This window comes from Hibiscus syriacus, unplaced genomic scaffold (assembly GCF_006381635.1).
Source record: "Hibiscus syriacus cultivar Baekdansim isolate YM2019G1 unplaced genomic scaffold, ASM638163v2 tig00110557_pilon, whole genome shotgun sequence".
In the NCBI taxonomy this organism is placed as follows: domain Eukaryota; kingdom Viridiplantae; phylum Streptophyta; class Magnoliopsida; order Malvales; family Malvaceae; genus Hibiscus; species Hibiscus syriacus.
In genome coordinates, this window is record NW_024062780.1 from 2,051,323 (window position 1) to 2,065,516 (window position 14,194).

At 34.3% G+C, this 14,194-nt stretch overlaps 1 protein-coding gene across 2 annotated transcripts; it reads right to left on the minus strand.

Moving 5' to 3' along the window:
• Positions 1-4,411: 4,411 nt before the first annotated feature.
• Positions 4,412-8,416, minus strand: LOC120132197 (DEAD-box ATP-dependent RNA helicase 15-like). Of its 2 annotated transcripts, XM_039149011.1 has the most exons (12): positions 8,352-8,416; positions 8,134-8,253; positions 7,838-7,938; positions 7,337-7,509; positions 7,029-7,260; positions 6,808-6,926; positions 6,170-6,226; positions 5,896-6,080; positions 5,246-5,390; positions 5,084-5,167; positions 4,946-5,009; positions 4,412-4,653 (listed from the first exon to the last, which is right to left on the minus strand). In XM_039149011.1, exons 2-12 carry the CDS (start codon positions 8,247-8,249, stop codon positions 4,643-4,645), a joined length of 1,287 nt encoding a protein of 428 aa, XP_039004942.1. In that variant the 5' UTR covers positions 8,250-8,253; positions 8,352-8,416; the 3' UTR covers positions 4,412-4,642. The 2 variants fall into 2 exon arrangements, with proteins under 2 accessions (XP_039004942.1, XP_039004943.1); XM_039149012.1 differs by lacking the exons at positions 8,134-8,253; positions 8,352-8,416 and having other exon boundaries at positions 7,337-7,611.
• Positions 8,417-14,194: the final 5,778 nt, after the last annotated feature.

Genomic DNA, 14,194 nt, shown 5'->3' on the forward strand with positions numbered 1-14,194 from the left:
TGTACACATACAATAAATATTCTCTCTTTCTGAAAAACAAATAAGATGGAGCCAAAAAATATTATATTTATTTTTGGTTAATAATTAATACCTTAAGCTTGAATTCATAACATTACCTGTTCGTTAAGACGAGTGGGGTGTTCCGATATTATTTGTTCTAGCCTTAATACATTGTATTGATTTTTAGTATATAAATAGTTTTTTTAAAAATAGGTGTCTGACGATTCTAACATTAAAATTTTAGTGCCTACGTCGTAACAACCGTTGAATTTGGATGTTATCCGACACATGTCAAGTCACGCATATAAAATCTCAAAAAAAAGTTATTTAAAAAAGATAGTATTTTAGGTGTCTAAACTATATCTTAAATTGACTTTTTATGTCTAAAGAATTTTTTATTAAAAATAAGTGTTTAACGTTTTCTATGTTATATTTTTATGCTTGTCGTTATATTTTTTATTTTTTCTATTTTAAATAATAAAAATATTATTTTAGAAATGAAAAGAATCAAACCATTCCTCGCATCGTCGCTCTCCTATCAATCCCCCACCTTCGATGACGACGAAAGGTCACCATCGGCTGGGTTTTTTTCAGAGCACGGTGAAGAACTCAATGGCGGCAACAGTGTAACGTAAGATCAACTGTAACCATCGAAATCGTCAGAAAACAACAAAGGAAAACTTAGAAAATCAACGACCCTTCATGGTGTTTTTCACAATGATCGGTACAATTTTACGGTGGGTGGTGGACTGGGTTTTGGTCGCGACGTGAGATGGTTCTGATGGTGTCAACGGTGACGGCCATAGACCAATAGTGAAATTTTGATTTTTTAATTATAATATTACATTTTAAAAAAAATTAAAAAATCATATGCGTGACACGTGTCGAATAAGAGCCAACGTTATGGTCCATACACCTAAAAATGTAAAGTTAGAAACATTAAGCACCTATTTTTTGCAATAAAATCTTTATACACCTAAAAGTATATTAAGCCTTAAAAGTCAAAAGATATAATGAAAAAAAAATGTTAGGTACCTATTTTTCAAAAAAAAATTGTTTAAGTACCAAAAGTAAATTTGAGGTATAGTTTAGGCAACTAAGAGTATATTAAGCCTTTATTTTATTTAATATGTTTTGGGGTAGAATTATGTGGGGGGAGTTAGAATGCAATTAATGCATGTAAAATAGTCCAACACAATAAATTTATTGTCTCCGTGAAACCTCCATTGTTTTATGAGTTAATTATATAGGAGGTACTAAGCTACCAATATTATTTTATTTTGATTCACATGTTAATGTGTTGTTAAAACTAGTTTTTGAAGGTACTGAGAGTTGAACTCATTTTTTTTTTCTAAAAAAATAATATTTTTTGAAGATCCTAATTATTGAACATGTGACGTTCTAAAAAAACTAATCTATTTTTGAAGGTTTAATTTTTTTTAAAAGGCCACTGATTCAGTCTCAATACTTTCAAAAACAAATTGATTTCTTTAACCAATAGAGTTAATGACGTGTTAACGAGAAGATCAAAATAAAATGATAATATTAGTTTGAGTATTGATATAAAACGTTTTCAAGTAGATGATCAATTTAGAATGGGGTCATAATTTGAGGACTAACATACAATATTTAAAAGTTAGGGACCAATTTGGAATAAAGGTAATAATTTGAGGACATCCCGTACAATTATCTCTTGCTCTTTTTTTATTAAATAAAATTAGTCAAATGAGTTAATGGGCCATTTGTCAGTTTCCCATTTCACTTTCAATTCCACTTTTTAGATGCACAAGAAACAGCTGGGTTTGAGCCGGCCTATATTTTATTATGGACCCGATCCCTTCTCTTTTTAATGGTTATCATTTAGGGTAAACTTAGCATTAGTATCTAAATTATCATTTTTGGTCGCTCTTAGAATTTAAAGTTTTAATTTTTTTAATAAAATACTCAACTTTTAGTTTTTATTTCATTTTAGTATCTCGTTGTTAGGAACTTAACTCGATTAGCACCTAAATTATCAGTTTTTGTCTATATCAATACATAAACTTTCATTTTTTTTAAAAAACTTAACATTAAATTTTGAACGGGACACTAAAATAAAACAAAAAGTGAATTTTTAAGACGGGATACTAAAACTTTAGTTATGATTTTGAAGAAAAAAAAGTTTAGGTACTAAAACGGATCAACACCGATAGTTTGAGTACTAAACGCATAATTTACCCTATCATTCATATAGTTTTTTCCTTTAAAATTTATAAACATACTATTTTTTCTTTAAAAAATATATAAATATTAATATAAAAATGATATAAATTTTCACACTCAAATTTAAGTTTGGTGTGGAAAATAGTATATTTACAATTTAATTTTTGTATGCTTAAAATATAAATATTAAATTATTTTAAGTTTTCGCTTTTAAATTTCGTTATTTTACTTACAATCACGTGGTAAATAAAACTCAAAATATAAATATAAATTATTTTTATATTCGTATTATTAAAATAGTATAAATATCTTATTACATTAAGTTTAAAATTGAGAAAGACAAATAACCTTTTTAAATTTATTTTATAATTTAAGTTCCAAATTGATAGTTCTTCCTTTCCACAATATTTGTAAAACAGTCGTGGCAATACAAATGTAATAGCTTAATTCTTCTTGTTCAATACGATGACTCGTACTTCTTTAAATGGATCTTTTATACATTAAATTATCAAATAAGAGAGAGAAAATAACCAATTAAAGTAAGAATTAAGCTGATGAGTCTCTACGACAAGATTAAATAGGGTTAAAGTTTATGGCACTAGTTGGTGACGAGTTAAGTATTTTCAGATATGATTAGGCACTATATGTGTTAATTAAATGTAATTAAAGAGCGAAAGCCATTTGTAGGTGTCTAGGGATCCCTAGACAATTTAACACCGATTCTGGTCCGACTTGCTTTGGTAGTATCAGTTTTTTTTTTAAATCGGCTTCGGGTCAAGTTTGGGTAGAGGGTAAAAAAAATCTAATCTGACTCGACCCAAGGAAATAATGTAAGTTCTTTAAAAGTTTTATTATTTTCTAATTATGTCTTTATTTTACATTAGGTAAGGTTGGGTCGAATTTATACTCTAAAAATTTGGATCGTGTGAATTATATATATTTTTCGAGTCAGGTCAAATCGGATAGATGATATATAATTTAGGTCAGGTCGGATTCCGGTGGAGGATACATATTTTCGAGTCGGATCAGATCATATAGATGATATATAGTTTTTGGGTTGAGTTGGGTCGGGTTGAAGAAAAACCCAACCCGTTGCCATCCCTATAGATGGGGAGGGATTAGACATGAAATCCTCTTGAATAAAAGTTAGAAATTTGAATCATAGTGTTACGATAAAGAAAACCGAACTAAGAGAATTGTCTCATATGAATTCATATAAGATCCAATATAAATTAATCGATGAATAAATTAAATAAAGTTGGTGGTATGAGAAAATAGAGAATGTGGTATATCACACACCAGGATACGAGAAAACACACACATATATACATACCCACACACTAAAGGGCGCTTTCAACTCTAGCAAGTTTGTTGAGACGAGATAACCAAGTTTTTATTTCTTATGGAAACTAGTGATGTTTAAGTCATTCCTTCTTCCAACATGGCGTAATTGGTAAGGTTAAGATTCATACAGAAAAGGTCTGCAAAATGGTTGTAATGCGAAGCTCAATACTAATGGAAACAGTTCATCAGCAGCTTCACGTCAGTTACTTTCTCGTCCTATAAAACGGAAGAGGAAACCATGCAATGCGCCATTAATGCTGCTGTCCTGAGTTATTAGACTGATTCATGATGTCGGTGCTGAAAACAAAAAAATTAGCGTTCCAATTGAATTAATGTATATGTTGAATTTAAAAGATATGGTAAAATATCGTTTTAGTTAAGTTTTAAAAAGATTGAAAATTTTAAGTTCTACAGCAAACCAAAACTAATAGAACTAAAATATTTACCCAACATAAAGGATAAAAGAAACAAACCAGAAGTTAAAGAAACACCAAGATAATGAAGGATCGATTCAACTAGTTTTCAAACTATAGCATTTGTTGTTTCTAGTATATATGAGTACTAGTTCCAGGTTGAGAGCTCCTTTCCAGATCATTTAACTTATTGGAAGCCATTCAACGGTTTTAATTATTTCGACACATTCCCCTTCTTTTAATGCACAAAAGGGCCATAACATAATAACAAAGTTACATAAAATTAGAATAGGAATAGAGGGCTAAAACGGAGTAGCAATGTGATAAACCAAACCAAAACAACAGATTCAGTGGACAGAAAATCATACGAGCTGCTGATCTAATAACATAAAAGGTGATTATGATCAAGATGATAAAAGATACTATAACATGGTTGAAACAATGTCCTAACATTTTCCCCAAAGATGAAAGTTGACTCCAAATACAAGTGTTCTTACAAAGGCTACAATACTCTCGAGAGTTAAACCAACTGGTAGTGTGTGCATCTGCTGCTCCGCCCAAAGCAACTGATTTAAAAGCACTCCATGGCTGTTTAAGAACAAATACACATGGTCTACAGCAACCCCACAAATCAATTCATGATTTGGACTCAAGAACTCGGATACCGTCAAACAAGCCTCCCTTTATGATGGCACTACACACAAGATAAAATCGTTAAGCAGTAGAAAATTTTGGTTATTATTAACCAATGAACAGAGAGCAATATGATGACTATATCATAGAGAAAGGGAAACATCATGAAGCTTCTTCAATGTTGACGTGGTTAGGACAACCAAAAACCAATTGCAGCAACTAGTATAGCAAAACAAAAGCTTTCCAATAATCGATTAAACCAAACAGATTTTAAGATGCCTTGAACTACCGACAAGAAACATATATGTCCACCTACTTGTACTGGAAGCAAAAGGCATTGAAAGGAAACATACTGTAAGTAGATGTATCAATTTGCTCAGGAAGCTCCTTTATATCCACCTCAAACCTCTCTTGGACCTGCAACGGATTGAATAATATGATTAGAGGATTCATCAGGGAACAATATGTTCGGAAGTTGTTAATATCCTAACCTGGTTGAGCACGTCAGAATCTGAAGCAGATGAAACGAATGTAATTGCAAGACCCTTGGTGCCAAATCTACCAGCTCTACCAACCTGCAAATATGGTTAACCACGGGTTACATTTAAACAGAAGCAAAACTATTACAGTAATGTAGTCTAAACAAAACCTACCCTGTGCAAGTATGTATCAGCAGAATCGGGCATGTCATAGTTGATGACAATGTTAACTCGTTCAATGTCAATTCCCCTTCCAACCAAATCTGTAGCTACAAGAATTCTTTTATGCCCCTCCTTGAAACCCTTGTAGCGAGTCAACCTACAAATCATCAAGAGTCGAACCACATTAAATTAAATCAAGGAAAACTACCCTTCAGGAGACTCGAGCGGAAAAAGAAACCTGATTCTCTAGACAAGTAAACATAAATAAACATTAGACACAACAGCCAAACCCTAAAACAAGGTACCTAAATTTGGGGTCACAGGAGATAAATAATACCAATAACTCAAAACACAAATCAAGTCAAAAGGGGTGCTACTTAACATCTGCTTTGCATCACTCTTACAGATGAGAGAAAAAGGAGAGGGAGAAGGTCAGGTCACATAGTCCAAAATCCACCGAAGCAAAATACATGAAATAAGCAACTAAACCACCATACCTAGAGCACTAACAACAGAAAAACCTGCTTAAACCTTTGACAGGGGTCCTCACAAATTGAGGGGCCATAAGTAATTTATTTTATAAGAATATAAAGTTGGCAAGTCATTCCCATACAAAAAAGATCAATGTAGAAAGAATGAAGACAATGCAGATAGGTACAAACCTTTCATCCTGGGACATGCCAGAGTGAATGCATATAGAAGGAAAGTTGCACTCCACAAGTAATTTGTTCAACTCAGCTGCTCTGCTCACACTTTTGACAAAGATAACAACTTGATTGAAGTCCAATGCATCAAGGAGGTCATTCAACTTGCGATTTTTCTCCATCTCACTCAATTTGATGTAATGCTGTCATTGGAAGCATTTTCCTAATAAACATCTTAAACAATCTTTTAAAACAGACTAAAAACTGAGGGGGATGAGCCAGCTTCAGATACCTGTACAAGACCATGAAGGGTCAACTTGGCCTCGTCATCCACATAAATTTCCATGGGCTGAAAGGAACAAATGTCACAGTAAATCATATTAGTGAGCTTCGTCAAGCAAATGGAATCCAGTACGATATGAATTATGGATGCACATCCTTGAATTGAGATTCTGGTCCGTAAGCCTTGCCTCCTTGCAGATTTGTTACTTAGTCACAGAAAGCAAGTGCTGCTTTCCCTTAAAAACAGAGATTCTATTACATGACAGACCCTGCATGCACCCCAAAAAACAATGAAATGCCCAACCCTTCTAACCATCCCCACCTCTAAACCCATACTGATAGCCTAAACAGAGAACTGAAACAAAATTAAACTAAAATAAAACAATCCAGCTCACACAAATCCACTACTTTGAGACCCCAAACAGTGCAAACTTATGACCTAACCATTCACCTGTCCCGTTCAATCTGTGCATAAACCATGGATAACTAGCTGAAGCAACTCTGCAACTGCACCCAAGCGCACACCACTGGGGAAGCATATAGAGATGGACCCGCCAAATGTAAAATTTTACGATACTCTCAGAGGAAGCTGGACATGAATTAAAAATATACTTTTAAATTCAATTAGTATTGGCCATGAAAAATTACATCTTGCATAAATTTCTTGCAAACCGGGCGAATTTCTTTGCTGAGAGTGGCAGAAAACATCATAACTTGTTTATCATGAGGGGTCATTTTGAATATCTCCTGCACATCTCTCCTCATGTCTGCAGAAGATAATTAGAATAAATACCAGAGGGAATAGCATAAACAAATTAAACATTGAAAAAATCAAACCCTTATCCAGATTCAGGTCAAGAAAACCATACCAAGTGATTCAAGCATCTTGTCACATTCATCGAGAATGAAATGCCTCACATTCTTCAGAGAAAGATCTTTATCTCTTGTCAGAGCCAATATCCTTCCAGGTGTCCCAACAACAATGTGGGGGCATTCATTTTTCAATAGATCTTTGTGAACTTTGATGTTGACACCTCCATAGAAGACAGCAACCTTGATCTCAGGCAAATAAGTACTGAACCTCTCGAACTCATGACAAATCTACAAGAGGACAACAAAATAAGTTGACGTACATCATATAACTTGAGGAAAAAAAGAACACAGAACTTGTTCCGACCTGGTAAGCTAATTCCCTCGTATGACATAAAACAAGGGCAATAACTTGTCCTGGACTAGGTTCAATTTGCTGTAGGCTTGACAGAACAAAAACTGCGGTCTTTCCCATCCCTGATTTAGCTTGGCAAATGACATCCATACCCAATATAGCTTGGGGAATGCATTCATGTTGCACTGGTGTAGAACCAATGAAATGTGCATCGAAGGAATCCATGGTAAGTAAAATATAACCTCCGTGATCCATTTAATTGAAACTTTATGATAGTGGTATATTACCTGTAAAAATAACGCAACAACCAAAAAAATTTAGACCATAACATGTTTGATACAATAAACATTAAAAACATGAAACGTTATCCATATAAAGCCCCGTACATGGAAAATAAAACATAATAAACAACCAAAAAAAAAGTCATCTATGAAACTTAATCATGGCTTTAAATATGGATTTGTACAATAAGGCTGACAAATATAAAAAACGGAAGGAGAGTCAAGGGTTTGCCTTCTGAAGGGTGCTCAAATCCAGAATCAACAATAGCCCGGAGAAGCTCTGGTTTCAAAAGGAAGTCTCTGAATCCTGAACTGTGTATGCCAACATATCCCCTAAAAAACCAAAGAAACAGCAAAATCAGAACGAAAGAACTTCGCCATGGATTATTTACCATCAAATACAAAAGCAAAACAAAATAACTTCTATTCTTTCTCCGGCCGTAAAAATTTAAATTATTTCATAAATATTTACCATCAGTTGAACAGAACAAAACGGGAAGCGAACATTATAAATGAAGTCAAACTTACTTCTTGGCTCCCTCGCCATTGACTTTAGCAGTTACAGAGTCGGGTGCTTTCTCTTCTTCCTCCTCGTAGTCGAGAAGCTCCTCTTCGTAGGCATCGTTGTCCCTCGTTTCTCCCATTTATCTACAAAATCCCAATAAAACAACGAATGTTAGAGCTTTGAAAATAACATAAGATCGAAGAGTTAGGGTTTCAAGGAGATATAGCTTCGAGAGCTTTACCTCCTAACTTGATTAAAACGGGGAGGGGGAAATTGAAGGTTCTAGGGTTAGGGTTTTTAACGTCCGCAAATCAAAATGAAGCTTTTCTTAGACTAATATTTATAAACAGAGGAAATTTTAGTTTATTTCCCAAAGTACCCTAGCTACTTGTTATCATTTACCATCTCCGGCTGCTCCGCACTGGACCTATCTGACTGTTAAAGCCTATGGTCCTTAGACAGCCCATCTTGGGCCCAGAATTTAAAGTATTAGAATTATTATTAATACAATTAATATATTAAATAATATTTTAAAAATATTTTTATCCGAAAGTTGAGTTTAATTTAATTGATGCGATTTTAGATACAATACATAGAAGATGTAAAATCACACGTGTTTAAATATTTTTAATAGTATTTGTGTTAAGCACAAATTAAACGACTTTAATAATAGGATTTATTTTTCTCTCTTAAAATTTCAGGTTCAAGATTTTATATTATATTTGTGCTCATAGTTAATAAATAAGTTGATAAAAAAACATGACGGTTCAATTAGTGAATCATATCTAGATTTCTTTGATATTAGTAAAATATAGTTATTAATTAAATATTATTTTATTTTATTTTATTTTTCTGGTTGTCTCTTGTTCTCATATGTAATGGGGTAAGGGGAGGTAAGATAGTAGACTGCCCCCAACACCAGATTGAGAGCAGTTTCCGTATAAGACCTCCGAATTATAAAATGTCATCCGTGGGACTCGATCCCACGACCTCAAGGATAAGAATTTTGTGCTCTACCAACTGAGTTGGATAGTCACCTCATTTTATTTTATATTACTTTATAATAATTAATAAATGTGTCAGTTCAATTAACAAAATATCTAGATTTCTTTCGATTTTAGTAAAATAATAAATAGATTTACAAAACATTATATGCAAAAAAGACATATGAGATTTTTATACTTTTAAATGAAAATCAATTCTATGATTGTATTTTTTCTCTCTTAATGTAGTCCTTCACCTTAGGAAATAAACTTAATGTGATCTTTTGATCAATGTTTTTTTATCATTTTATCTTCATAGTGCTGACGTGGCACTTCACAATGTTGACATGTAGTTTACGGTACTAAAATGACAGACTACCATGTTTAAGTTATCAATTTAATCATCTACCATGTTATCTGTCATATTATAAACCATCGTGGACTGTCACGTCAGCATCGTGAACTGTCACATTAACACTATAATAATTAACGATGAAAAATATTTGTTAAAAAATCACATTAGACTTATTTTTTAAAGAGAGAATCGCCTCAGTGACCAAAAAAAAGTTATAATATACGATTTTAACCAACTTTTTTTGGATTTGCCAAAATGACCAACAAAATCGCAACGCGAAATAAAAATCGCAACGCGATCCCCATAATCGCAAATCAGTTTCCAAAATCGCAACGCGATTCTTGAAAATCGCGATGCGATAGTACAAATTCGCATTGCGATTTTCCATAATCGCAACGCGAATATGAAAATCGCAACGCGAACACATAAATCGCAACGCGTATCCATAAATCGCAACGTGTATCCGTAAATCGCAACGCGTATGGGTAAATCGCAATGCGTATCCGTATATCGCAACGCGTATCCGTAAATCGCAACGCGTATCCGTAAACTGCAACGTGTATCCGTAAATCGCAACGCGTATCCGTAAATCGCAACGCGTATCCGTAAATCGCAACGCGTATCCATAAATCGCAACGCGTATCCGTAAATCGCAACGATAATCCGTAAATCGCAACGCGTATCCGTAAATCGCAACGATAATCCGTAAATCGCAACGAGAATCTGTAAATCGCAACGATAATCCGTAAATCGCAACGAGAATCTGTAAATCACAACACTTAAATTTTGGGTATATAACACTGAAATCATAAACTAAATCCCTAAATCGCAACTCATTCCATCTCCATCTATCACTCTCTCCGGCGACATCCGTTCCTATATCCAACGACATCCTTCCCAATCCGGCAACAGGTTTTAGTTTCGCAGCTCGTCTGTTTAGTAAATTAATTTACAACCATGAAATCATCTAATGTTGATCATGTTTGGATAGATTTGTGTTTTGGAGGGTCATGGGATAATGTTCATGGTGTTTTACAATATATGCCTTTACCCATGAATCTTCAACTAAAATTGTCTTTACAAAAGTTAACTTATGAAACTCTAATGCTACGTGTTTCAAATAAATTGAATTTAGAGCCCCTAAGTGGATTTAGGCTATCTTATCAGAGAAATGGTAAAGTTTATTTGTTAACCGACAATGAAGATGTTGAACGATTCATTGCTTACATTAGTGTTTCACAAGATGATGTTACATTGTATGTTGTTGAACCTAGAAGTAGTATTGTTGGGTCAGTAGCGGGTAGTAATCAACTAAGTTTTTCTCAAAACCCACAACCTTTCTCTAATCCAAATCCCAATCAACTTTCAGCACCAAATTCCGGTTTTCGTATTGACCAGTTAGACGATGATGAGCCAACAGAAAAAATTGTGAGTACTAGTCAGTATTCGAAATTTGGTCTTGGTCAATATCCGGACTTTGATATTGGTCAATACACGGATTTTGATGATGTTTCAGAAGAAGAAACAGACCATGCGTGTAATGATATTGATATTGGTCAATACCCGAATTTTGATGATGAAACAGCCGTTGCCGAAGAATGTAATGTTGATGATAATGAGGAGGAAGTTACGACTGTGAATGAACATGTTGAACATCCATTCTGTAATTCATATAATCCTGAAGAAGAAAAAGAAGAAGAAAAAGTCCCCGAAGAAAAGAAAATGCCACGGGCGTATAACTGGAATATGCCAGAATTACTTCAGATACCGGAAGAAGAGTTGATAAAGAAAGCAGTTGATTGTTACACAAAAGTTATTCGTATCAAGAAAGATTTGTTTTGATACAAAGGAAGACTTGAAGATAGCTTTATATACGAAATGTGTGGAAGATGGCTATCAACTAAAAGTTAACAAATCAAGCAAAGATCGTTTCGAAACAAGGTGTATGATTGACAAAAACTGTACGTGGCGTATGATTGCAAAGAGAATAAAAGATTGCAAAATGTTTCAAGTTAGGACTTTTATTGATAAACATACATGTTCAAGAACCCAAGTTTTTCCTCACCATAGACAGGCAAACAAAAAGGTGTTGGGTGGTTTTCTGGCTGAGTTAATGTTTTTGAATGGCAGGGTATATCGGGGACATGAAATTATGACTGACATGAATGCTCGGTTCAAGATTAGTATATCATATTCTCAAGCTTGGAGAGCCAAATGTTATGCCTTGGAATTGTTGAGGGGGTCGCCAGAAGCATCGTTTGCCCAACTGCCGGCTTATTGTCACAATTTAAAGCTGAAAAATCCTGGGTCGGTAACTCATATCAAAACAGATAGAGATGGACGCTTTGAGTTGCTGTTTATCGCCATTGGTGCTACGGTTAGTAAATCAATATAATTTTGTTGACTCATTTTTGTTAGTTACATGCATTTCACATTTAAATGATTATATTTCTTGTGTATATTATTTTGTAGATTCGTTCGTTTATTACTTGCATGCGCCCAGTTATTATAGTTGACGGAGCACATTTGAAAGGTCGATACCTTGGAGTAAACTTATTAGCAGTAGCCATGGATGCTAACAATGGGATATTGCCAATAGCTTACGGGGTTGGCAAATCTGAAACCTCTGATTCATGGACATGGTTTATGGGGCATCTTAGGGATTGCATAGGTCCTATTAGCAATCTGACAATCATATCCGATAGGGCAAACTCAATTGACAACGCTGTTAGAAGGTGTTTCCCAGATGCTTTTCATGGACTTTGTGGTGTTCATTTGTATAGAAATCTAAAATCAAGGTCTGCTGGTATAAAAAAGCACAAATGGACATACTGGAAGGCTGTAAAAGCTTATCGGGAAGTGGATTTCAATAAGCATATAAATTGTTTAAGACGTGTTTTGCCTCAGTGTGCTCAAACACTAGAAGATGTCGGGTTTGAAAGATGGTCAAGAGTACATCAACTTGGAGCAAGATATGGTTTCATGACGTCTAATAGTGCAGAATCAATCAACGCTCTAAGTCGTCATTCCCGGAAATTACCCATTACTATGTTAATGGAGTTTTTTCGAGCCTCTATTCAACAGTGGTACTACAAGAAAAGAAACCATGCAGGTATTATTTCTTTGAATTCGTAACTTATCATATTTATATATTTTACTAAGTATGTTTATTTAAATTTACAGGAACATTGGAATATCGTGTTACACCATGGACTGAAAAAAAGATAACGAAACGTGTTGTGAAGTCAACGTCATGGAGAGTTGAACCATGTTCAAACACTTTGTTTCAAGTACTGGATAATAACTTAAATGGGCTAGTCGATCTAAATGCAAAGACGTGTAGTTGTATGAAATGGCAAACATCTGGTTATCCGTGTGGCCATGTTATAAAAGTTGCTCTTCATTTAAACCAAGATGATTCAAGCGCATACGCTATGGATTGCTACACTACAGAAGTTTATCGACAGACTTATGCCGAGATTGTCTACCCTATTCCACATCCTTCTGAGTGGGACATACCAGATGACTTACAAACAGTTTTGCCACCAGCCATGGACAGAAGGCTACCTGGCCGACCAAAAAGTCACGATCGTATACCGTCTAAGGGTGAAGAGAAGAAGAGATCGACATGTAGTCGGTGCAAGGAAAGTGGTCATACAAGGTTGACATGTGGATCACCAGTGCCATCAAAATCATCTTTTCCTCTACCAAAATATGGATCCTCATCAAAATCCAAAGCTCATATGGTGTCAAGCAAAAGGCAATCATCTTTAAAATCCCAATCACGATTGGCTTCACCTTTTGAGACTGTTAACTTAGGTGATTTTTAAATGCAAACGTTGTATTATGTGGATTTTATGTGTGAAATTTTAACATTTTCAGTTGAATTAATGACTCAGGCCAACCATTTTGACTTAACCAACTCTTGTTATTCAGTTGTTATCACTATTAGGCATGCATTTGACTATCGCAACACGGAAAATACAATCGCAACGCGAAATGAAAATCCCAACATGAAAATCGCAATGCGGAAATGAAAATCGCAACGAGAGAATCGCAATGCGAAATGAAAATCGCAATGCGAAATGAAAATCGCAACGACAGAATCGCAATGCGAAATTAAAATCGCAATGCGAAATGAAAATCGCAATGCGAAATGAAAATCGCAATGCGAAATGAAAATCGCAATGCGAAATGAAAATCGCAACGAAAGAATCGCAATGCGAAATGAAAATCGCAATGCGAAATGAAAATCGCAACGAGATAATCGCAATGCGAAATTATAAACGCATTGCGATTTTCATTTCCGCATTGCGATTTTCATTTCGCATTGCGATTCTCTCGTTGCGATTTTCATTTCGCATTGCGCTTTTCATTTCGCATTGCGATAGTCATTTTTGCCTTCAACATAATGCAGATTGAAATCAACAAAATCAACCATTACATTTCAATCAATTAAACAAGCACAAATAAGAATTATGTTCGCATCAATTACACAAATCAACTTTTACAAATCATCTTTTACAAATCAATTAAACAATCAAAAAATAAGCAATAATTCTTATTTCCGATCATCTACTATTGAATCAACTTTTACAAATCAATTAAACAATCAAAAAACAATCAATTAAACTATTGAATCAACTTTTGCAGCTCGACATCATTTTCACGCAGTTCACTTCTGAGATTAACCTGCAGAAACCAAACATTTGTTCAAACAACACTTTCTACGCAAATTATTGAATT

What these genes read in the sequence shown, in the direction of transcription:
- LOC120132197 (XM_039149011.1), bottom strand. Translation starts at nt 8,249, where the DNA reads ATGGGAGAAACGAGGGACAACGATGCCTACGAAGAGGAGCTTCTCGAC. An exon ending in AATGGCGAGGGAGCCAAGAA is followed by an intron (nt 7,939 to 8,133) that starts GTAAGTTTGACT and finishes TTGGTTTTTTAG; the next exon opens with GGGATATGTTGGCATACACA. An exon ending in CAAGATGCTTGAATCACTTG is followed by an intron (nt 6,927 to 7,028) that starts GTATGGTTTTCT and finishes TATCTTCTGCAG; the next exon opens with ACATGAGGAGAGATGTGCAG.